Here is a 22,904-nt window from a genome sequence, read left to right as displayed (position 1 = left end):
AAATGCAGCGAATTAACCAAATTGGATGCAGACACTGTCTCTAAAGTTGCCATCAGTAGAACACAGGTTCCAAAATGATGCTCTGTCATACTGTGAAACCACATGGATTAAACAGCCACCGTTTACTCGTAAGTAAATGAAGAATAAAAAGAAGAACAAGACCCGACTTAAAAAAAGACTCAAATTATTCATTTCTCTGTTTCTTATAACTTTGCACTGCCCACTCTATCACAGCTACGTGGAAGACCTCTCACCATGGTCTGATACGAACATCAAGTTGACACAATTGCTCAGGTTTCGCTCTATCAGGCCGTCCATCAGCTTGCCCAGAACCTTGTCTACTTTCTCCAAAGCCAAAAGAACCTGATGGTACAAAAACAGTTCAGCTTTAAGTATTTAAATTGAAGAACAACGTGTTTCAGCAAACAAATAATTAGCTAAACTAATGGAGGAAAAGGCTTCATTGTCATTGTTTTTCCAACCATCTGTTATCTATAACTGCATATGCTATTTAAAAAAAGCCGGGGGCTGTAGCCCATCCCAGCTGTCATGGGTGTATCCCAGAGAGACATACACAGACAGACAACCATTCACACCTATTAACCTAACCCAAAAGCCATGCGAGCAAGGTAACAGCTTGTGCCATTTTAATGCAAGGGGATGCAAACTTTATACTAATCCTAACATAATAATAATGCACATTCAGCTAATACGAATTTTACGAAATACGTCATTTTTGTCATCAGAGGTAACACAAATGGTCAAGGAGTGTATGTTAAAAAAACTGAATAAGAATTACATTGATGCAAAGTTTACATCCCCCTTGATAATTTAATTAAACATTCATTTCTAATGAGTGAACATTTGAAAATTTTAATTTTAGTCTTTTTGCCATTTAAGGGAATGCAAAGATTTGCACCCATCTGTAGGTGCAAGTCACTGCTGGTTTTACACTCTTTATATGATCTGTTGTCACCTTAATCAATGAATGAATGACTGAATGAAAATTGACTCCACCCAAATTTGATCATGTGGTTTATAGTTGCAGCGTTTAATGAGTGACTAACCTCAGTGCTTGCTGGCCCATATCTATGTCCTGATGAGTCAGGTTCATCCAGGTACAAAGTGTAAAAGTCAGGTCTAAAAAGCACAAAGGCTACAGTTGGTTGTGATGCCCAGTGTTTTTAAAGTTCTTTGTAATAACTAAAAACACTAATACTGTACCTTTTTCCCTCAGGTAAATCGAGCCAATCAAACAGTGTTGACAATCTGGCCCCAAAGTCAATGCTCCTGTGGACAAAAAAAAGGTATCATGCAATTTCTAAACAACAATAACTCCCTACTCTGATATAATGCCACACCATTTCATAAATGTAAACACTTTGAAGATAATGACATCACTCTTACTTGTCATACATCTTGTAGAAATCAGGATAGGTGCCATTAATGGCCACGTCAGAGCCCGGCCAGAAGAAGGTTCCCGTTTTCAATTTTTGACGCATGGCAGTGACCCAGACCTGAGCAGAGGGGATAGGAAAAGTAATAAGACATAAGAAAATAAGGAAAAGAGGAAAGGGAAGGAAACAAAAGCGGGAAAAAAACAGAGTATAGAGGTGAGGGCCTTCTAGGTTTATGATTAATTCTGACTTATTAAGGCGTAACAGACTAATAATTCACTCGTGTATCCCAGCAGCTGTGTTTAGCACATTAGGATAAAGGTCGAATCTTTCACAGAAAAGACAAGTCAAGTCAAGACTGCAGCGTATTTTGACTCTGACTAGACTTTGATGCAATTAGTTGTATCACAAAACATTGTGAAGCTGTCTATCACTCAGCTGAGGGATGAAGTCTGAGAGGCCTTGCATTTAAGTAAGAACCACAAAACATCTAAACAAGCACAACTCGTAGCCCTCAAAAGCTGTTTTTCAGCATGAGCAGAATCTATAATTATATCAAGAAGCTCAGTGTTGGAACACAGCTTCTTGTGTGGCTCATAGACAGCAAATCATAGCAAGATTTAGGCACAGTGCTTCTTGTTTCTTACACAAGTCATGTCTTGTCTTGATTCATGTCCGGCTTTCCACAAATCAGGGTGTATCATCTTTCACAATTTGCTGAACAATACTGTCGGGCTCAGAAACTGAGATTAGAGAGAAGTGTTACCAAAGCGGGCTCCACAACCGCTTTGCTGTTCCTTAAAAAACTAAATTTCATTGCCATGGTCCAAACTGCTCTTACTAGGTTAAACATTCGGCCTCCACGAGTCAAATACTGAACACTACATTTGCACCTTTGTACCAGAGTAACATGGCTGTACAGGAATACTTACTGGTTCTCCTTGGTACCATGCTGGGTTAAATTTCTCTTCTGTTTTTAAAGAGAAGAAAGCATTTCGCGTCACATCGTACATCTTGTTGTCCACAATCCCATGAGACTCTGGATAAAGACCCTGGAGGAATCAGCATTCAAACAAACAGACATTAAAGGTGTGCTGCTTTGATACTGTCCCTGCAGGGATTACCGTGATTACCGCCTCTCTCCAATCATCCTAAACTAAATATCACTGGTAACCACAGCAGTTTATTTTAATTACACTGTCTGCTTCAACCACCAGAGGTGAACTCCAGTCTTCATAAGCACATGTAAACCTTTAAGCTTCAACAGTAACTTCCTGTAGTAGAGGGGAGGTATTTTTAATTCCATGTTACTTTCCCTCCACTGGAAATACGTAATTTTTAAGTTCCACATATTTACTGACTTGTAACGATTCTAGTGACTTTTTTAGGTCCGAAAAAAAGATGCAAACGTTGCTTAGATTTTTTTAAATTCATGTCTAAACCTATTCCAGAAGCCAGTTCCATAAAATTAGCATTATTCATGCTCCGACTGGTAGAGGCTAGTTTGTGTTTCACCCAGTTGCAATGTAAACTCTGACTACAGACATCATGTTCCCATTGGGCACAGCACAGATTTTACATTTGAGTGATGCCACAATGGGCATGAATTCAAAACTGCTCACTCTTTAGGGGAGTTTTGCAAACATATAAGTAAATTAAAGTATAGAAATATAATACAGTCATTTTACAGTGCAGAAATCCAGCTGCCATCACCCTCTTACTGTATCTCAAAGCCTTTTCTTTTTGTTTTTCCATAATATAAGTCACATTAAATTTGAGTATTTTTACATTGATGTATTGGTTCTGTTCAGACAATGAGAATCCTTAACTGTTAAAACAAGTCAAACCTATATGGCCACTTGGATTCAATAAATCAACCTGTGGCTCTGTAAACACAGCAAAAACAGACTTACAGTCACAATAGTATAGTGGTTTGGGAAGGTCTTTGTGGGATAAACAGGCCTCATATATGGCGTTGTTGCTCCGTTACTTCCTGCAACACAATAACAATCAGTCACACCACTATGCTGAGTCAACCTCGAACAGCTGCCGAGTCAAAAAATGATGGTGACTTACGCAACTTGTTGATGACGGGAAGGTGGCTCGAATGATCTTTCAGGTATACCGCTCTGAAACCATCCATGGACACTAGGATCAGAGGAGGCCTGGTAAAACTGTGTGGGAAGACCGTCAGAAAGAGTGATGCTTTAATTAGACACAGAAGTAGGATTGTGAATGGAGACTGGATTCATTACTCAGCAGGAGACACGGCCATCTTTGGCACCAGTAGCTTAGAGGTAGTTTTGTACAGTAGGACTGTGTAGAGGGCTTACAAAGCACCTCTTTGACTGAGCCAACAGGAGGATAAAATAAAGTGAAATCATACACAGAGGTGGTGAGGAGGAAGAGAAATATCACCCTGCTGAGAGACTCAGAGAGCTCTGTTAGCATCAGCAGGTTTCTTTGTTGAATGAAAAGACACATGATAGTCTCCCTTTACACTGGGAGAATTAAATTAATTATATTTGTTTCACCACGTTTTCTCATCATACAAGAGTTGGGAACGTGATTAGTTCATTGTATCTACACAGGATGGGCTTAAAGGCTCAGTATTTTTAGAGGGCTGACCAAATATTGTCCATACAGTAGGATCAAGTAAAAAAGTGTCACATCTAAAGCTGACACGGAATGCTGGAATATATTGCTTATTCAAACACTGCTTACTGTCAGATATTTTCCAATATAAACCACATGACCATATTCTATTTATATTAAAATACTGATCCTTTGACCTGTTTGGCATATTGTGGTGTATGAAGGTTTAAAGTAGTACATACTAAGGCACTGGAGGAAGCAATGTTTTGCTGTCAGCATCAATACTGAAGACTGTCAAACAACACCCATCCCTGGATAAACTGCATTTCTTTGTACTTATGAACTGAGTTTTTGGCCATGTGGCAGCATATGTGCAAGCTGTAAACACAGGAACATCATCACCTTATTAAGCCCTTATGACTAATATGTTAGCAAGTGGAGATTTGACTATAGAAACAGAAAGTTAATCTTTAAAAAAAAAAAAAAAAATCATAGTTATAGTGTCAACATTTAAATTAAAAACAAAAATAAGAAAGTTTAAAAATGAATATGCTACTGCACTGATAAATGTAAATAATTTATAGTTAAAAAATAACAGACATAAAGTACTAATAAATAATTGTAAAACATGCATAATAAAACAAAAAGAACAAAAAAATACTGATATTAATCTAATCCCTTTAAATTTCTTATTTAATTTTCTATTTACATTTACAACAACACTTAGGTCCTTGGACAAAATCTCTTGTAAAAAAACTAAACAAGAAAGAAAAAAGAATTTTACACAACAACTTTTTTTTGTACGAGAGGAGAAAACCACACATTAAAATAAAAAGTGGTTGACAATATAAATCAAATGCAAAGGGATGAATGTCTATTATATAAAAATACAGTTGACTTTTAAAGTTTAAACTAAAAAAAAGCCACAACCTTTCTTTCTTATAGCCTAACGAGACAGTCTGGGGTCCCTCCCTTACCAAAGCAGAAACATACACACACACACACGTGACCACACAAATGTCTGTTCACTCAATGTCATTAGCCAAGTTTCCACAGACGCTTTTTTCAATAAACCAACAAAACAGGAGTCATGGCTTTGGTTTATTTACACACTACTCGAAATTAGAATGAACAGATTTAACGGCCAGTCTGTTAAATCTGAAAAAATAGTCTGTAATATTAAAAAAACAAAACAACAACAAGAATTGCTTGTTGGTAACAATGTTCATAACTCAGGAGAACTGTGGTGATAGAGCTGAGCTTCATTTTCAGTGGAGGAGCCCATACAATAAAAACTAAACTAAGATCCAAATCATTACTTTCTTTTACGAGTTTTTACATTACAACTGCAAAACAAACGTAATGAATTACCCAGGTGGACACTGTATCTGTTGAGTTTCTTCACTGGGTTCCCGCAGCCAGAGTTCCCCTTCTGCTGGGGAAAAAAAAATAAAAAGGAGTGTTGTCAGTGAAATAAGGCACATTTAAAGTTGCATCCGTAATGTAGAATATGGGTCTTAGAGCTAATGGGTCTCACATACTGTGTACGTACACACACACACTATTTCAACAAATAACAAAACAATTTTGGAAGATAAAGTGTCTGAGAACTGTGCTGACACCTTTAAAGCAGCTATGTCAATATTTTAAGTGTATCAAATTACAATGTGACCATGTGAAAGTTCCACCTTGGCTTTAAGGGTGGTTATGGTCAGTTAAGAGCTCATTGTTCAGCTGTCTGGCCCACTACCTTACCGTTTTGTTTCACTTTCACAGATTGCATACTGTACAGTGGTGTCGTTTTCAGGGAAAAAGCCTGAAAACCGTCTGCACACCATCAGCTGAACACTCAATAGCAAACAGACACAGTAAGTGATACGTTTGTGCACATAGTGGCTTGTTTTTTTTATTTTTTTATTTTTTCATCTCAGGGGTTTTTAGAAAACAAAACTACAATAGACTGACCACTGGAAAAAATTAAGTTTGGAAAAGCATCTTTAGCTGTGATTATTATGAGCTTAACAATGAAAAGCTAATTAAAACTGAGCAGTTGGATAAAATTTAATCAACAGTGCTGAAAACAATCCCATAGCCATCAGCACATTTTCATTTAAACACTGCCAAACTCTAACTGGCACAAAAGCACTTGACATCACCTTGTTCAAAACATGAAGAAATACAGAAAAATCAAACATGAAAGAGGATGTGAAAGTGCACAAATGCAGAATAAAGCTCCTTGAGTCATGCACATTGAGATGAGATGAGTTAGGACAGAAAGAGGCTGAACACTTCCCTGCCAGTAAAATGTTTCCACTGTTCCCGAGGACAAGAAAAGAGCACAAGTCTGGGAAGCACATGAATGTGTTACATAAAGGCCAAATGGATAACAGAGCAGAACGTCGCTATGAACAAAGAGGAAACACTTTTTTTTATCCAGATGTTTGCACGAAGACTGTCTATAAACTGAATTCTAGTGAACAACAGCAACAAAAACGTGCAAATGTTTTGAATTAACAGATTTCATTTACTTTTAAATCACATGGAGTCGATGCAGCTTGTAGACACAATATGATAAGATACGGTAATGGTTTCCTACGGAAGCATCCAACAGACATGGAGCAGACATGGAACTCTTTATTGGCTTAATTGCAATAATAATGAATTTGTTTCCAAGATATAAAACTTGATGTGGCGAATTCCAGCTTTTAGATAACACATCAAACATCTAGCATGTAACAAGTATGCTGCATACACTCGAGACTGCAGTCAGGGCCAGACTGACATTTATGGGCAAAAACATTTTTACTGAGTTTGTACTGGACTGCTTGGAAGAAGTGGATTAATCAGAATGTTTTTGTTGAATAGCTCTATGTGCTGTTGCTGGAAATAACTGATGATCACTGCATCAGAGCAGCTAGAGGGAACCAGAATGTTAAAAAGGTGTGGTCCTGAAAGCTAGAGACAAATACTGTAGAAATACTATACATTATTGTTTTACCCTTCAGCAATTAGAACTTGTGTCTTGCTCACGACTTTCCTATGAACAAGGTGAATACAAGCAGGAAGCTTGGGGGTTAAGTCTTTCGGGTCTCTATTAAATGCCTTTCCCCACAGCCTCCTTCAAATCTGCTGCTGACTGGACCCAAGAGTCTTAGCATGCTGGTGAGAAAGCCCCTCCTCACTGCCTCCTGAGGTCAGTACTGGTTTAGACCAAACATGCAAATGCTCCGTCTCAGGAGAAAAGTTGCAGAGGTCAGTTATCCACGGGAAAGCCCGCTCTCAGCATTTAAACCCAATACATTGTAAGCCTCTAGGAAGAAGGGAAGTCCTGCGTGATATTTATTTCTTTTAATCTATTTCTAAAATCTTGACCAAGAAAGTAGCATTGATGAAAGATGTAGAAGTTCCCAAAAAGCTAAATATATGAGAATAACTCCAAAATAAGAGTCCGGACGACTGAAAAGTCGACCTATGTTTTTCCCATTTGGTTTTCATGTTAGGTGGGTAGGGTAGTTAAGAAAAATGCCACAGCAGAGGGAGCACCCCGCCCTGGCGGGGGATAGCTGCCCACATCCACCACCACTGCAACTGAAAGGGAAGAGGGGTGTTTTGGCACAGCGGTTTGCAACAAAGAGCTCACTGACGCCACTGCCCTTGTCTAACCCGTGGAAAGCTATAGCTGCAGAAAACATGCCAACCACGGGTGAACATTCCTGTCTGGCTGAAATGTGTATTTATGACATGTTTTGAAATAGAGGGACAAAAAAAAATAGAAGAAGCAGATGTTTAGCACCACACTGACAGAAACATTCTGTGAACAAATCATCACCAGCCTCAGGCGTTAACCCTCTTCCTCTTTCCCCTCACACTGCTTTCTATAGTGGCTGCTTGGTAACCTGACCCTCCCTCTCTCTCAAAATACTCTCAGTTTAGAGTTTCGGACAGATGTTAGTTATGACGAATGAACTCTAGACTGGTCTACTTACTGCAGCCTCACGGCAGCAGGGTGCAGGGTGTTTTTACTGAATCACTTCATTAAAATGTATTCTGAAAGGGTTACCATTCTCTGTAGCACTACAGAGATCCATTTTTAAAAGTGGATCATCATTTTATAAATATGTTGAGCGCAGGGCTGTGGATATGGCCAAAAAATGTACTTAAAGCATGTTTCGAAAATAGTAATTCATTAAAGCTACACCTATTCCTCAGGAGCTGGGACCATATGTGCCCAATGACAAAACAAAATCATCACTAGCAAGGCTGCTTTCATTTTAAACGTTGTAAACATAAAATGTTCTCTCTTCACAATAGTGTGCTCTTTGTTGGTCGCCACAATGGACAAAGACTCACCAAGATATGAAAGAGTCTTTGGGGACAGGTTGGACACACTGGCCTTTGAAAACAAATATCTGGCTGAGAGGAACAGATTCTCAGGCAATGGCATTCAGTAGGTATGTAAGATGCTGGGTCCAAATATTGATAAATAGATAGATTAACAAAACTTGACATTTTGTCTGGATCATATATAATATAAGCTATATAAACATTCTATACAAGAGTGGATACAGTAGATCAAATTGATTGAATAAGCATAATAGATGCGCATTGTGGATGGGTGTTTGCAATAAAGCTTCATGATGAACTTCCTTCGACTTCAACTGGTCACGTTTAAGACAAACTGTACAGTGATCACTCGGACTGACAATTCCATGGATTGTAATTTTAATGGTTTCAGTGAAGCACCAGGTTTTAAGTGTACATTTCTGGACCTCTACACATTCAATTGGCCTGCTTTTGTGTGCCAGGCTATTTGTCTGTGTTTAACTATAGCAACCACATTTCCAGTTTTACATAGGACATGTTTCTATAAGATAAAATGCTCAGTTGCTGATACGTTTGCAGCATGAACATGCATTATTGCATCAGTGATCCTGTGGTCTATGAAAAAAAATGCTGTGAACGTGCAATTTTAACAACTATCTACGAAAGGACAAAAAAAAAAAAAAAAATATACGCCTGGCCTGACACTGCTGCACCTTCTTATCATGGGTCAGCAAGCGTGCAGCGGATTAATCAGGGATGTGCTGATTACACTAGATCAAGCCACGCTTTTTCCGTTATCTCAGGTTTCTTAATCTTACTTTTGAGCTGTACCCTTCTCGGTTTCTCACTTACAGCAAGCATGTTAACACATGCTCAGCACAAGGTTTGATTTATGTAACTCTGACACCTAACCTTATATGTATATGTATCCTATTCATTTTAAATAGGGTGGACAAAAGATTAGAACCACCTCTTCTTATAATGCACTCCAGTACGACTCCACTACCTACTATGACCTCAATAATAAACAAAGAGTAGAGTTATTACTTTCTGACAGTTTCAACCAAAAAAACTGCAAAATTATAACCTTGTCAATGTAGTATTCATGGCAGATTCACTGTACTGGATTGCAATAAATTGCACAGGTGGTCATAATATTATGCCTGATTGGTGTTACACCAGATCAAAAAGCATAGTAAGGCCTCTTTAATTGAAATTTAATTTCCTTTACATTTATCCCGAAATGAGTGAAATCCAAATATCCACTGTAACAGCCCTGCTTTGCATGCACAAGGCATCAAACACTGTAGTTGGAGTAGCGTCAAAGAAATGTATGCAGGTTATAGAACAGTAAAGCCCACCTTTCCCATCGTCCTTTTTTTTCAGAGAAATCCACAGGACCAGGACGAACACCAGTAAACACAGCAGCACAACCTAAAATCCGGAAAACAAACGACAGGATGTTAAAAATCACATGCAGCTTTCAAAGAAACAAGTCTAAATGTGCTTACATGATAATTCTGGCTCTAGAAAGTGTCAAACACAAGGAGAGGTAAGAAACTCTACAAGCCACAAAGTGAGTTGAACATTCAATGACAAAAATGTTCTGGTCTGTCAGTAAATTCAAATTTGACTGGCTACCAATTTACAGCAACTGTTTTCATGCTGAAAACTGAAAAATAAACAGTAAACTGTCACATTAAATAATATTTCCTAATGATTCTGTAAGAAAATCTCATTGGCTTCTTCTGCTGGCACTCCAGACACAGTCTGGTGTCAGCTACATGCCTCTGTGACCATAATATAAAGTTTCAGGCTCCCTCAGAGGAGCCATGAATCAGGACCTTCTGCAGAACCAAAAATACAGTAGAAAGAGTACAGAAAGTTTTTTCCCCATACGTGCCAGGCAGTGATGGTTGTTTGGACTATCATCTTGCTCGTGGCATAGCTGAGCGAATAATAGATGACACGTCTCAAAGGACTTTGGCGATTCTATGACTCCCATGAAATTTGGCACAGTTATCCACGGTGCCCACAGGATAAATGCCACTGGCTTTTCTGATCCTATAATTGTTTCTGTAGCACTAGCAGCAGGCCAGAGGTTTCAAAGGCAGTAGTCAGATAAATATTTCACTAATGAAAGGATGGTTCAAATGTTTGTATAGACATTAATGATTTTGAGAACAAAGCTTAATGATTTACAACACCGACATCAGCCTGAAGCTCAAAGCACAAGTTGTGCTTTAGCCTCACACAACATGGCTGTAGACTCTTAACAAGCACTGGGCCTAATCACCTCCCCCTTTCCTCACATCATGTAGATTTTAGGCCTCTGTAAAGTGAAAGCAGGACAGATGCCTATAAATGCTCCTTTATCTGCTGATCTGCTCAGATCTGTCCAGAGGGGACTGCTCACTTTGGGTGAGGCATTAGTAATTAGAGGGGTGAGTGTGTGCATTTAGACATGAGCAGTGTTCAATAGTCTTATTGCTGCGTACTTTAAAGCCCTTCCTGCAACCAAAACAGGCTTGCTGTGGTTCAGTGGGTGTTTAATTACCTGATGTTTGAGACTTGGTTTCAGTCCACGATTTAAAGTGTGTCATCAGCTTTAAACATTCTCTAAATGCTTAAACGAGTAGATTTCAATGCTTTCGTCTGGTAGCACCTGATTCTTTTCCTCAACTCCAAAGTTTATTGAGCGGTCCACTCTAAGTGCAAAAGAACTCATGGCCTCCGATTTATCATGGGAACCCTTGTTGTGGCGAACTATTGCAAATGTACATAACACGTACATCTACCACTGAGAGCAGTAATTACATAATTGAGGGTCTACAAAAATAGGAACTTACTCTATAAAGTGTCCATCTGTTGTGGCCTTCTGCTGATAAAAGCATCCTGCTTGCGCACAAAAGTAATTAATTTAATTAATTTATCTTATCTCACTTGACAAGATCCTGTAAAGTTTCATCTTATTGAACTGTTATGTTACACTGGATTCTAGTTTTGGCCAATAAACGGCCAACTGAGCGTATATGTTGCAGTAAGTCACGGTTACTTCATGCAGTATACGTTTAAAACCCATTAATTCTTTGACGCTAGAAAGCTGCCACAGTGGGCACTTTGAAGCAGGATTCCTGGAGTCACCCAGAGCATCCAATCCATTTAGTGTGATTAGTGTGATACGCCAGCGCTGGAATTTGTAGACGGGTATGAAAATAGGCTTCACTTATTTTCTCCAGCTTATAGGTACAAAGACAGAGAGACCTGGCTCCTTGGACAAGCTTTTAGACGTGGTCGTCGTAGGCTGTGAAAGTAAACAGTCTTGTCTGGTGGAAACCCACTTGTCTGAGACTGAAACACACATGCAACCATTGTCTAAACAGTAAATATCTGATTAGGCTGAAGCATAAACAGTCACTGTAAAGTGACTACTAGTGGGAAAATGTAATGAGCAGGCCTCACGTTCGAGGGAAAAGAGCCCTGCATTTTGTTTTTATTCCTACGATGTTGTGATCTTCCTTCCTAAACATCACAGTGCAATGGAATCAGTACTAACACTGCAATGACTAACAGGCGAACCGTAGCAGATACATGGTGTGATGGGACAGAGCGCAGGGTTTTCTAGGCTTTGCCACACGTGTATCTAATTAGCGCCAAGCAGATGGCAACTTAAAACGCTCTTTCCTGTGGTCTTAGCTGGAGTTTGCTAGTAAATAGTTTCAATAACGTGTGCACTGTGAGATCAGTTTCCTACCTCCAATCCCATCACTTAATTCAGCCAGTCCACTAACTGCGACCTAAAAAGCCTTCTCTGGATTTCGGGAAAGCTTCTCTTCTATTAGTTTTGATTGAATTAAATGGGATTAGTTGAATTAAATGCTGCGATTCCAACATACCAAATTCTTGGAGGGACGGCCTAATGCATCACTTTGTACTATGTTATTATAAATACGGTCATATTTATTCAGACATAGACTTGATCATAACTACATACAAGCAGAAATGAAAACCTATAATCACATCTTTCTATGCAATTCTTTCAATTATGGTTTTAGTTTTCATGTAAACACAAAAATGTATTTCTGATTTAGCGTCCACACTGAGTATGCGTAGTCAGTCTAATGGCTGCAGGGACTGAGAATAATAAATGCTGCTGTTGTGTCTGAGACTCTCTCTGTGGCAGCAATACAGAGAAAGAGTCATACACATGTCCAAACTGATGCTCATCCAGGTCACAAGTTAGCTACAAGTATCAAGTACAATGTGGCTGGGCTTGTTGTTTGGCCTTAAAAAACAAAACAAAAAAAACTTAAAACCCTGACTTAGAAAACAGCATTTACCTTTTACCCCATAACAGTGTGCCAAGATTTTTCATTAATTTTAAAAGGAAACTTAAACAGTTTTCAACTTGTTCCCATGGTTCTTTATTGGGGAGTACATGTACATGAATGCTTGTAAAACTTTCTGCCATTCCTACATCAAAGTATTTCTCTCTGCTTCAAGCTCAAAAACAGATGATGATGTCATCTGGATGATTTTGTATAAAAAGGCAGATGCCTTTAATATACACTTCCCCAAACCACTGTAGGAACACAGGCAGCAAGCTGAAGTTATTTTTCAAACACAAATGACAAACAATTTGTTGTTCTAGGTTCTGAAATATGACAATATTTTGCTATCTAAAAGTCAACATCTGATCTAGCATGTTATGACTTTGCCATTTATCATTGCTTTCAGAAAATAATTGGCACATTAACTGATGATAAACCATTGGCAGTTGTCTGTGTCCTACCCATGGATAGATTACTGAACAAGCAGCACAAGCTCAGGGGCCTGTGAGGTCATGGAGACCCACAGGTCAGAGCATCTCAAGTTAAGCCTCATGTTTCTTGAGCTCACCAGAAAGAGGTGTACTGTACAACCACCATCTAAAGCGGACAAACGAAAAGCCGCAGGAGACACTAAATCACCAAAACACGACACATAAACAAAATCACACAAAAAAAAAACAAAACAAGCCAAAACAAAAAAAGGGGTAGAGGGCCATTCCCCTGTCTGTGCCCAGGGACCCTTTTCCCTCATGGTAACCCATCCATGTACTACTACTCAATGCTTCAGAATAAACGTCTTAAACAGTAGATTACTGCTAAAGAACGGGCCTGATTAAACTCTGCTCCTTGACTTTGTGCCTGCACCACCTTGCAGATCAGACTCAGCACTGTGACCTTTAAAAAGGTCCAGCCCTGCTTTATACTATCAACTGTAAATGATGTCCACCTGTGGGGACACTCCTGGCCTCCGTCTTTATGCATCAGTGTGAAAAACATGTAGCCTGCACGTTGTTTGACCTGTGGCTTGAGGAAACTTTGGAGAAATGCACAATAATTCCCCATACAGTCAATGACCTGGGACTTATAAATCTACAACCATATTTGACAAAGCAGCATGAAGCACAGCTTCAGGTCTACAATGTAGAATGATTTAAGTTTTAACAGGATTGTTTTTGTTTTTTTGTAAAAAAGCCCTCTGCCACTTACTTTAACCTCATTTCCTGAGTGTGAAACTCAACAACAGCATGTGGCGTGTGGATGCAGCGTGGAGTTGGAGAGGATGGGTTCAGTTTAGACACACAGGTAGGTGTTAGTGCTATTGAACGTACCGCAGTTATGATTTTACACCGTTTACTCCTCTTCTTTCCTCGGGCAGGGTTTCTCCTATGACTCTCCGTGTCTTGTGTCCCGAACAGAGTGGCAGCCTGCTCGGCCGACTCCCCTTTCGTTGCGTCCATGCTCGTCGCCGAAAAGCCTCCCGGAGGGTCAGAGTTGCCGCACAGCTCTCCCGGAATAAAACCAGAACTGCATGCAGCGACCCTCTGCTGAAGCGTGGCGCCGCCTCGTTTCTCGACGTCTCTAAGTTTCCAGGCTTGGTCCGAGGGAGCTGGAGGCTGCGGACAGCCCACTGCACTGGCTTTGCAGTGCGCTGCTTTTCCTGCAATAATCTCACTATCAATAAACCTGACAGCTGCATGGCCACGCCAGACACGAGCCGGAGTTTAGTTTAAAACAAACACGGGAACATATTCGGGTTTCTGTGCTGAGACACGCGACGGCTGTTTTTACCTCGTCTCAACTGTGAAGCGAATCACAGAAACGAACCAGCAGCTGTTGAGGAACTTTAAACGCTTTACTCCAGGCGGCGGAGAGGTGCCGCCATCTTGTGGTCGGACTGAACTAGTGCAGAAAAGTCCAATTCACAGGAGCGTTTATGTTGGTTTGTTTGTTTATATATTACTTTTATGTTTTTTTACAATTTTTATTACTAGTAACATTTTGCTGATATATTAAAATTATATACTATTTAATAGTGATGTGTCAATATGGATTAGCCACCTCTCAGTACATAAAGTGGCCATAACAATCAGCTGATTTTAGGCTTCATTATTTGAAATGAAATTTCTTTACCTTATTTCCTTATTAAAGTGACATTTCTTCTTGTAATAGAGTTTTTTTTTTAGGCAATTATTAGCACTTTTATTTAACTACTGAGTTATGTACTGAGTTACTTTCTCTGCACTTGATAAATGTGCGTCATTGCTCACGCGTTATTTCTTCACCACCCAATCAGTTCCTGTGATTCTCCATCCAATTAGCTGCAGCTCGCAATGTCACCTGACTCCTAACGCCTTCTTCCCATTTCTCACTTCTTGCTGCGGTGTCATTTGAGCCTTTCTATCTGTGTTCTGCTTGCTGGGGTTTAGCTTAACCTGCCTCCTGGGGATTTTCCCTGCTTGCTTCCAAACTGTCTGGTTTGATTGTGTCACGTTGGCCACCTCTGCCCTGGAGCCAGACACTCCCACTTGGCCTACAGTTGTGTCCCTACCACCTGCACCACCTGCACTGCTGTTCTTTGTCTTATCAGCCTCTTTAGAGCACATACCAGCTCTGTTCCTGTGGTCATTGTCAGATTGTCTTTGTGTAGCTGTTGCCCTCCCAGCCTGCTTCGGTTCTGCTTTATTTGCCAACTCTGGCTGACTTGACATTTAGACTTAGACATAGAATCCTACTATGTATCTTTTACATACTGAAAAACCGCATTTAATTTTTTTAGCTACTTCTATTTCACATTTCAGATAAAATATTTTTGTTTTTCTCTTCTACATCTGGCAGAGACAGTTGCTAGTTGCAGAGTAAGTTTGTATACTTATCATATAAAATACAGTTCTTTGTTAAAAACTCAACAGTTGAATAACACTCATTTTGGAATAATTTCAGTAGTGGTGTAGAAGTTTAAACTGACGCCAGATAATGTATTCAGGTAAAGTACAAGTACCTTACATATGTCTATAAGCACAGTACTTGAATATATGTATTTCTTAATCTGAAAACATCAGTTACGTAAAATTAACTTAATCAGAATGCACCATGAAAACAGTGAGTTCGTGTATATCACATCCACAAGATGGGGATGTTCTAACACTTTTACAATGACAGTAAAACAAATTCCCTGTAGTGGATGTTTTCATGCCCCCAAAACAAGTTCTACTAATATAATTTAAGACTGTTCCTCAAGCCTGACACCTTTAACACAGGTGTGTTTAAGCTTTGTGAGGTTCAGGTTTCCTTCAGAACCAGCTGTGTCCCACAGTGTGACAGTGGAGCCACTGACCTCTGGCCTTTATAAACAGCCATCTTAACACAGTGTGATTATTTGTCTTCTGGCAAATGTGTGTTTTGCATTTCTGGGCCTTTGTTCTTTGTGTGTCTTTGTATGCTTGCTTGTGCAGAGTATATGTGAGTGCCTGAATATATTAAACCAGTGTTTTTAAACCATTTAGGCGTGTAGGCATGTCTGTATGTCTGGCTGTGGTTAGAGCGAGTGTGTGTGTGTGTCACATTGTGTGTGAGTGTCCTGGTCATTGAACTGCACGCTTCTCTGCAGCATGTCTCCCTACAGCTGCCCCCATCCCAGCTGGATGTTAAAATATGCCCTTTAACTATGACCTACACATTTAGCACTTGCTGTGATCATGTTCCTCCTCGTTTCTTTCAGTGGTCTCTTGTAACAAATTATCTACGTGCACCTGTTTCTGTCCCTGAACGTCGTTCAGAAATTATTGTCAAACACAACTTTCCATTTTTGACCAAATCATTATATTTACCAAGTCAAACTCAGTTTGTGCATTTTGTTGCCACAAAGACAGAAATATGTCTTTATGGTTGCACTTCTGCATCAAATCAAGCTGTGTTGAGCATAAATGTGTACACATTGTGCTGCAGATTAGCTCATTTTGTATCTTTGGAAATGCTGTGACTTTACAGTTAGAAGTTAGAAGACAGAATAGCTTTGTTGTTACTGCATTACTATAATGTGTTAATTCAGATTTTAGCTGTTATTTTTTCAATTTATGTATTTGCTTTTATGGTTTTCATTGCAGAATTGTATGTGTCTATTTATTTTCTGTATCATCAAGAGTACATCCATTATTAATCTGCTGAAAATCAATTACACATTAATGTTGGAATGAATCAAAAACCCCAGAAATGCTTAAAGCAAAGTGGAGAGTCTGGAAAACAGACTGGCCTATGACGTTAGAATAAAACATGATGACCCAGCACCAGTAGTTATGCCTAAAGAAATCATCAGCTGACTGCACTTCTCATCTTCCCCATGAGATTTGCTGAAGCTGCATGCCACAAACCACAACACAACATATTCGAAAGCTTCTGTCTCCTCAGACACATCCGTCACCACCTGTCAAGATTTATAGAAGAGCTTTGGTCTTCGGTCTGCTGTTTGCTGTTGTTGTCCTAAAGTAATGGGCACCTTTCAAAGCTTTTGATATACACTTACCCACAACTGGGACATAAAATACTCTGTCCATTCACTGACTTTGCTGTATAGATATTCTACTTTTAGGCCCTTTATATAAGAATTGACATAATGTGACAAGAAAACATCCTTGCATGTTTTTCCTCTTCTGCACAAGTCTGTTATATTTGTTCGATACATTTAATGTCCTGTATGTACCAATTAGCAAAGTCCTCCAAAATATACTCAAGCCTACATCAGCATGTCTGGGAACATAAAGAGGATTCTGGTGTGTACAGTTCACAGCTCTATGTTAAAATGTCTGTCAGCTTCATTCTTGTGATGGGAATATGCTGAAGTTGCATTTCACACTCAAACAACAACAAATGTGGAGGCAATCTGTCAAAAAAGCTCTTCTGTGATTGTGAACAGTTAGGTTGTGTGTGCTTACATTTTATCAGAATATACAGTTTATCAAAATAATTTAATTAAAAAGCCAAAATCAAAAGGTTCATTTTTATTACCAGTATTTCTGCTGGCAGCATGTCTTTATATGAAAACCTTGAATGTTCAGCCCCACACTTTTGTCCAGACTGAAATAATTTGCACAGATATACATTTTTATATTTGGATGAAGTATAAAGCACCAGCATCAGGTCAATATTTACATTTTTCTAATGCTTTAGTTTCTGACCAAATGCCTGGTACCATCATGCTCTGGCACGTGAACTTTGGGTTTTGTGCTACTTAAAAAATGTTAGCCAGCTTCTAATCGTGCCACAATATAGCAAGTTATGAGTCATTATCAGTCTATAGTTATGGACAGGTCACCCTTTGCCTGTTGGTATATTAATTATGAGTTACAAAATGTGACATCTAGTTGCTGTAGTGAATGTGACAGGTGCCAGAGCTGCGTTTGATGACATAATCGACAAAGTCTTCAGTGAACATCAGTGTGAGCCATTTGTATTTGTTAGTCGGTGTTTATTTATTTTAACCAAAATATGTTTTCCTTTGCCTAACCCTGTATCATTTTGGGTCTTGGCTTTACCAAAGAATTTAGTTTTTGTGCTAATGACATTGTGCACATGATGTTGCATGAAGCAGGTGCAAAGAACAACAGAGCACTACCTGAATGTAACGATGCTGAAATAGAAAGCAGTCCTGCCTCCACTGGTAAAAAAGACAAGTCACCAATGTTTGTTATTGCTGAACAAGACATATTTTGCAAATGTAAGCCAATGTTAAAAACAGCAGGACCCTACATCCATTCTGGGCAAAGCCACAGTGGGGGGCATATTCTAACAGACAGCAGACTGGAATAAAAAATTACGGTCAGTGTCTGAGGCAGCTAAGGTTTTCTGAGCAGGATTAAATTATGTCATATGCTCTGCCACCCCTGCTCAGGAGTAACATGTTCTTTATACTTAACACGAGTCACACCTAATGTTTTCTTCCTTTCCACAGCTTCAGTGTTCTAAACCTTGAGGCAGCTTCTTCCATCCCATCACTGAGCATTTTAGTATTTTAGCGACAGTGTTATTGCTGAAATACAGTTTTTTGTTGGCAGATAAAAAAAAACATAGTGTTTCTTTAATCTATAGATTTAATATATTTAATGTGTTGATTTTTTTTAAATTGACTTTTTGTTTTTCATTCTGTGCAGAAATTCTTCCTGCACATTTTGAACACGTTTGCTGCTACTGTAATACGGAAATGTCCCAACTGTGGGACAAATAAAGGTTTATCTTATCTTGTGTATGTGTATGTGTTGTTATTAGATATCTATGTATTTGTTGCCAGGCCCACATGGAGTAGTTGTCTTCTTTTTACAAATTGCTTATCTAAACATAGAAACAAAGAAGCTGGTTGTGTATCATCTTAACAGGTCTACATTCTGAATCATTAACATCGATCAGCACTGCAGGAGAGGCTAGAAGATCAAACACTGTGACCTCCATGCACCTCATGAGATAGTTAAAAGGCTGTCATTCACTATTTAGCAGATTTGTTCTTTTCCCAGATTAAATTTGACCGTAATAGTCTTCAATTCTGGATGTACAAGATACAAAAAGCAGCGTTTTGAAACTGAGATTCAAACCTTTGGTTTCAAAAAGTTAAATTAAGGGAAGATTGGTGTTGTGGTACGGTCATTCCTGAATTCTTGTGTCCTCATGTGCTAATGACTTATAAATGTATGACTGGTACATTACTGTATATTATGTGTTATATCCATTCGAAGCTAAATTGGTAATGCTCAATATTACAGAAGGCAACTTATTCTACTATTAAATTGTATTTACAGGGTACTTTTTTTTATAGTGTACCTATATAGTAAGTATAGATACATAATTGTAGGTACAGTTCCCGACAGTAAGATAAATCATTTAGGGTTACGGAATGAAAACTGGAAACATTTCGACCCTATAAGCAACTAGATGTGAAAGTGCATGTGATTGTTCTCAGGACAGACTCATATGTGAGTCACTTCACCAGTGAACTCAGATGGTGGATGATAGTTTTATGACAGCGTAGTGCAAATTCATTTGTTCAAAAAGTTTGTATTTTATTCATGAAATTTATAATCAAACAATTACCGTATATATAAAATATATAAAGTATTCAACATTGTAGACATCATGGAATAAAGTGGTTAGTAGTAGTTCTCAATGGAATGCGAGTAAATGTACTGTCCAAATCTGAGGTACTTACATTTTATGTTACTGTGTATTTGTTCTCGACTTCATTGCAGAGTCTAATGTTTTACTTTTTACTCCACAGTATTTGACATCCTTAGTGTTAAGCAACATTGCAGATTCAGAATAACGAAACAAAATCAACTTAGAAATTATCATCATATTGAAACATTCATCAATATGTAGTGTAGTTAAAATCAGTCTAACCTCTATAAGCTGCATCATTAGTGATTATTAACATGATCAGGAATTAATAAACCAGACCACAATATAAGAAACATACAAAAGCTCATAAAAAAGGGGAAAAAGAAAAGAAAAACATAAACAGGGGTTTTCTCCATCACACGATTCCAACATCACTTCTTTCAAAAGATCCAGAATTATTTGCTTCAAGTCCAATTGTCTTGATACATGTTCTCTCAACCCTGTAAGTGATTCTGTCACTAGGCAATTATCAGTGGTCAAACAGCTTTTGTACACACTTTGCTGTCAAAGGTGAACATTGTGGTTGGTAATTTTTTTTAATTTTATTAGCAGATGTTCGTTTCTGTACATTCTCGTTCACCTTTTCGATTAAAGGTGTCACGCTCCTACAGAGAAAAACAAGACTTTGGTTAATTTTCACTCACTATATTAAATTAAGTTACATACTTGTACAAAGGCACTGTGATAAATGATGTGGGTAAAAATGCCGTACAATCCTTAGAGGAGAGTGAACTGCATTCGATTTTACTTCATGAAAGTTTGTGCATTCATGAAGTTAAACATGTAAACTGGTGGACTGTTCAAGATGTCTGATGCTTGCTCAGGCTAATACGTTAATAAGTAGGACAGTAAATACCAGACTAGACAGAGAGGAAACAGATTAAAGATGCAATAAACAATAAAAATGTATGAGTTAAACAATAGAAATGTCTTACTCAGTCTTCATGACTGGTCTCTGTGGCGTTTTGATCTTCTCCGGGTCACTATGTGACAAAAAGATTTAAGAAAAGTCAATGTTGAACATTTAGTAGCCGTTAATTATTTAAGTATTTTATGTAAATTGTATGATTAAATGTCATGATCAATTGTCATATTGATAATACGAGTTATGTAATAAAATGAAAGTGAAGATTACCTGCTTCTGTGTTTTTGTTTGTGTAGAAGAAATATGAGTGAACCAAATAAAACACAGCTCACTGTAACTATCAACACTATGATCAAAGTGAAATCTGTAAAAAAAGAGAAAAATATGTGAAATATGGCAAAATGTATTAAATTACACATGTTTTGGTTCTACTGACTTGAAATCACCTATCCAATAACTTACTGGTATCAGATTCACCTTCCTCGTTAAAGTCTGGAAAACAAATTTTAATCATTAGAATCACTAATTAACAACGTACAGTATGAATCAGCATCTCTGGGTGTGTTTCTCACCATCAGCAAACATCTGTTTGAACTTAGGAATCACTGCAAACACCTCTTTCTGAGGACCAGAGGGGATCCTCACTCTACATCCAACCTGGGTGTTGCTGTCATGGAAACCAGACAGCACAGCTGTAGTGGTGACAGAGACTGTAGCGTTGCTGTTGGTGACACTGACAGTGTTGTAGTGTGAGAAGTAGAGGTCTCCTTGCGTGACATTCAGTGTTACAGTGGGAGCAGGTCGACCTGTGGCCGAGCACCACACGAGTAACTCTTTAGTAGAGTTGGATTCTCTGAAATGAAGGACGGGCTCATGCAGCTCTGCAAAGACAGATCACATGATGTGCAGTCAATGGACAGTGGGTCTCCACGTGTCACACCGGCTGCATTTGTGCCATACAATCCAAAATCCAAACCACATGTCAACATGTGGATGGAAAAGCTATTCAAAACTAGAAATAATTTCCACATAAGAAAACATGGTTAAAAAACTGCAGTCGGGCTCTTACCACATAGTTTGAGGCAGGTCATGGCAGAGAGAGCACCATCAGGGTAGGCGTTAAACAAACAGCGATAACAGCCTTCGTCCTCTTCTGTCACCTTCCTGATGACTACAGTGCTGTTCTGCAGTCCAGCAGTTTTAATGTCCACTTTATCCCTGAAGTCATTAGTCACTCTTTGACCAAAGTACTTGTTGCAAGTACCCAAATTCTTCTCCTCGCCAGGTAAAATGACCTGCCATGTGATCTGCAGAACATCTTTAGGCTGCATGAGCGAACAACTTAAATGAGCCTCTTCTCCCACAGCTGCCATTACAGTCTGCTGTGTTTGAATCACAGATTTTACACCTGTATGGAAGAAGTAAAAAGACAAACAATGTCAGCGGTAATATGGCAGTCTACACAGATAAACTGCGACGGACTGAGCACTTACTATGAATGAAACAAATGAACAAGTAATTTTAAAATCAACCAGTAAATAAATTTCATTGTGTGTGTTTTTTTTTAAATCTATATGTGAGTAGTGTTTGCTGCTGCTGTTTTGGCCAGGACTCCCTTTCAACGGCACTTTCCTGGTCAAATAAAGGTAAAATGAAAAATTGAAATAAATAATATTATCAAAAAAGTCAACTAATCAATCATACTCTACCTTCTGGAAAGAAGCTCCAAAGAAAAAGGAGAAACAGGATTGAGACGTTTTCCATTGCTGTTGCATTTGTGCGCCCGAAATTCAAACTCATGATGGCAACCGTCATGACTGTACCATCGACCTGCTCTCCGGGTAAGTCAAAATAAAATCAATGAAAAAACCATCTCTAAAATAAAAAAAGACCTCCACGATTCACTGATATGTCAAATAAATAAATGACTTTTAAAGAGTTTCATATTTTTCTCTAAAAATGCATTATTGAAGAGCAATATGAGGCCTGTTTGTCCCGATGCACGACAGAGTGGTACGATCCATTCCTGCGTCTCCTGAACTATTAACAATCAGTTACTTTCACTTTCGTTACTGGCAGTGGTGGATGAAGTACGCAAAAACTGTACACAAGTAAAAGTAGAAATACACACACACACAGACGAACTTTAGTAGAAGTAACCAGAGACATTTCTACTTGAGTAAAAATGAGAAAGTATTTAATTTATATTTTATAAAGTATATGAGTTTGTTTTTT

The 22,904-nt window shown here is 38.6% G+C and overlaps 2 protein-coding genes across 4 annotated transcripts in view; both read right to left on the bottom strand.

The window, feature by feature from the left end:
- The window catches only part of enpp1 (ectonucleotide pyrophosphatase/phosphodiesterase 1), a 29,256-nt gene extending 14,796 nt beyond the window's left edge, over window positions 1–14,460 (bottom strand). Inside the window, exons 1-10 of one of the 3 annotated variants that reach the window (XM_067481287.1) lie at window positions 13,975–14,460; window positions 9,677–9,749; window positions 5,364–5,427; window positions 3,474–3,571; window positions 3,311–3,390; window positions 2,330–2,449; window positions 1,408–1,517; window positions 1,225–1,290; window positions 1,068–1,140; window positions 255–363 (exon numbers count right to left, since the gene is read on the bottom strand). In XM_067481287.1, coding sequence (XP_067337388.1) covers window positions 255–363; window positions 1,068–1,140; window positions 1,225–1,290; window positions 1,408–1,517; window positions 2,330–2,449; window positions 3,311–3,390; window positions 3,474–3,571; window positions 5,364–5,427; window positions 9,677–9,749; window positions 13,975–14,103 — 922 coding nt within the window. In that variant the 5' untranslated portion in view covers window positions 14,104–14,460. The remainder of the gene's footprint in view (window positions 1–254; window positions 364–1,067; window positions 1,141–1,224; window positions 1,291–1,407; window positions 1,518–2,329; window positions 2,450–3,310; window positions 3,391–3,473; window positions 3,572–5,363; window positions 5,428–9,676; window positions 9,750–13,974) is intronic. The other 2 variants (XM_067481288.1, XM_067481289.1) reach the window with 2 other exon arrangements.
- A 5,210-nt stretch (window positions 14,461–19,670) lies between these two features.
- LOC137103009 (OX-2 membrane glycoprotein-like) lies at window positions 19,671–22,619 on the bottom strand. The gene is made up of 7 exons (XM_067482991.1): window positions 22,379–22,619; window positions 21,739–22,077; window positions 21,242–21,550; window positions 21,132–21,161; window positions 20,940–21,033; window positions 20,740–20,787; window positions 19,671–20,409 (listed from the first exon to the last, which is right to left on the bottom strand). Exons 1-7 carry the CDS (start codon window positions 22,482–22,484, stop codon window positions 20,274–20,276), a joined length of 1,062 nt encoding a protein of 353 aa, XP_067339092.1. The 5' UTR covers window positions 22,485–22,619; the 3' UTR covers window positions 19,671–20,273.
- Window positions 22,620–22,904: the final 285 nt, after the last annotated feature.

Source organism: Channa argus, chromosome 17 (assembly GCF_033026475.1).
Source record: "Channa argus isolate prfri chromosome 17, Channa argus male v1.0, whole genome shotgun sequence".
Taxonomy (NCBI): domain Eukaryota; kingdom Metazoa; phylum Chordata; class Actinopteri; order Anabantiformes; family Channidae; genus Channa; species Channa argus.
Note: the sequence above shows the minus strand (reverse complement) of the source record. Positions and strands in the feature narration are given on the sequence as shown.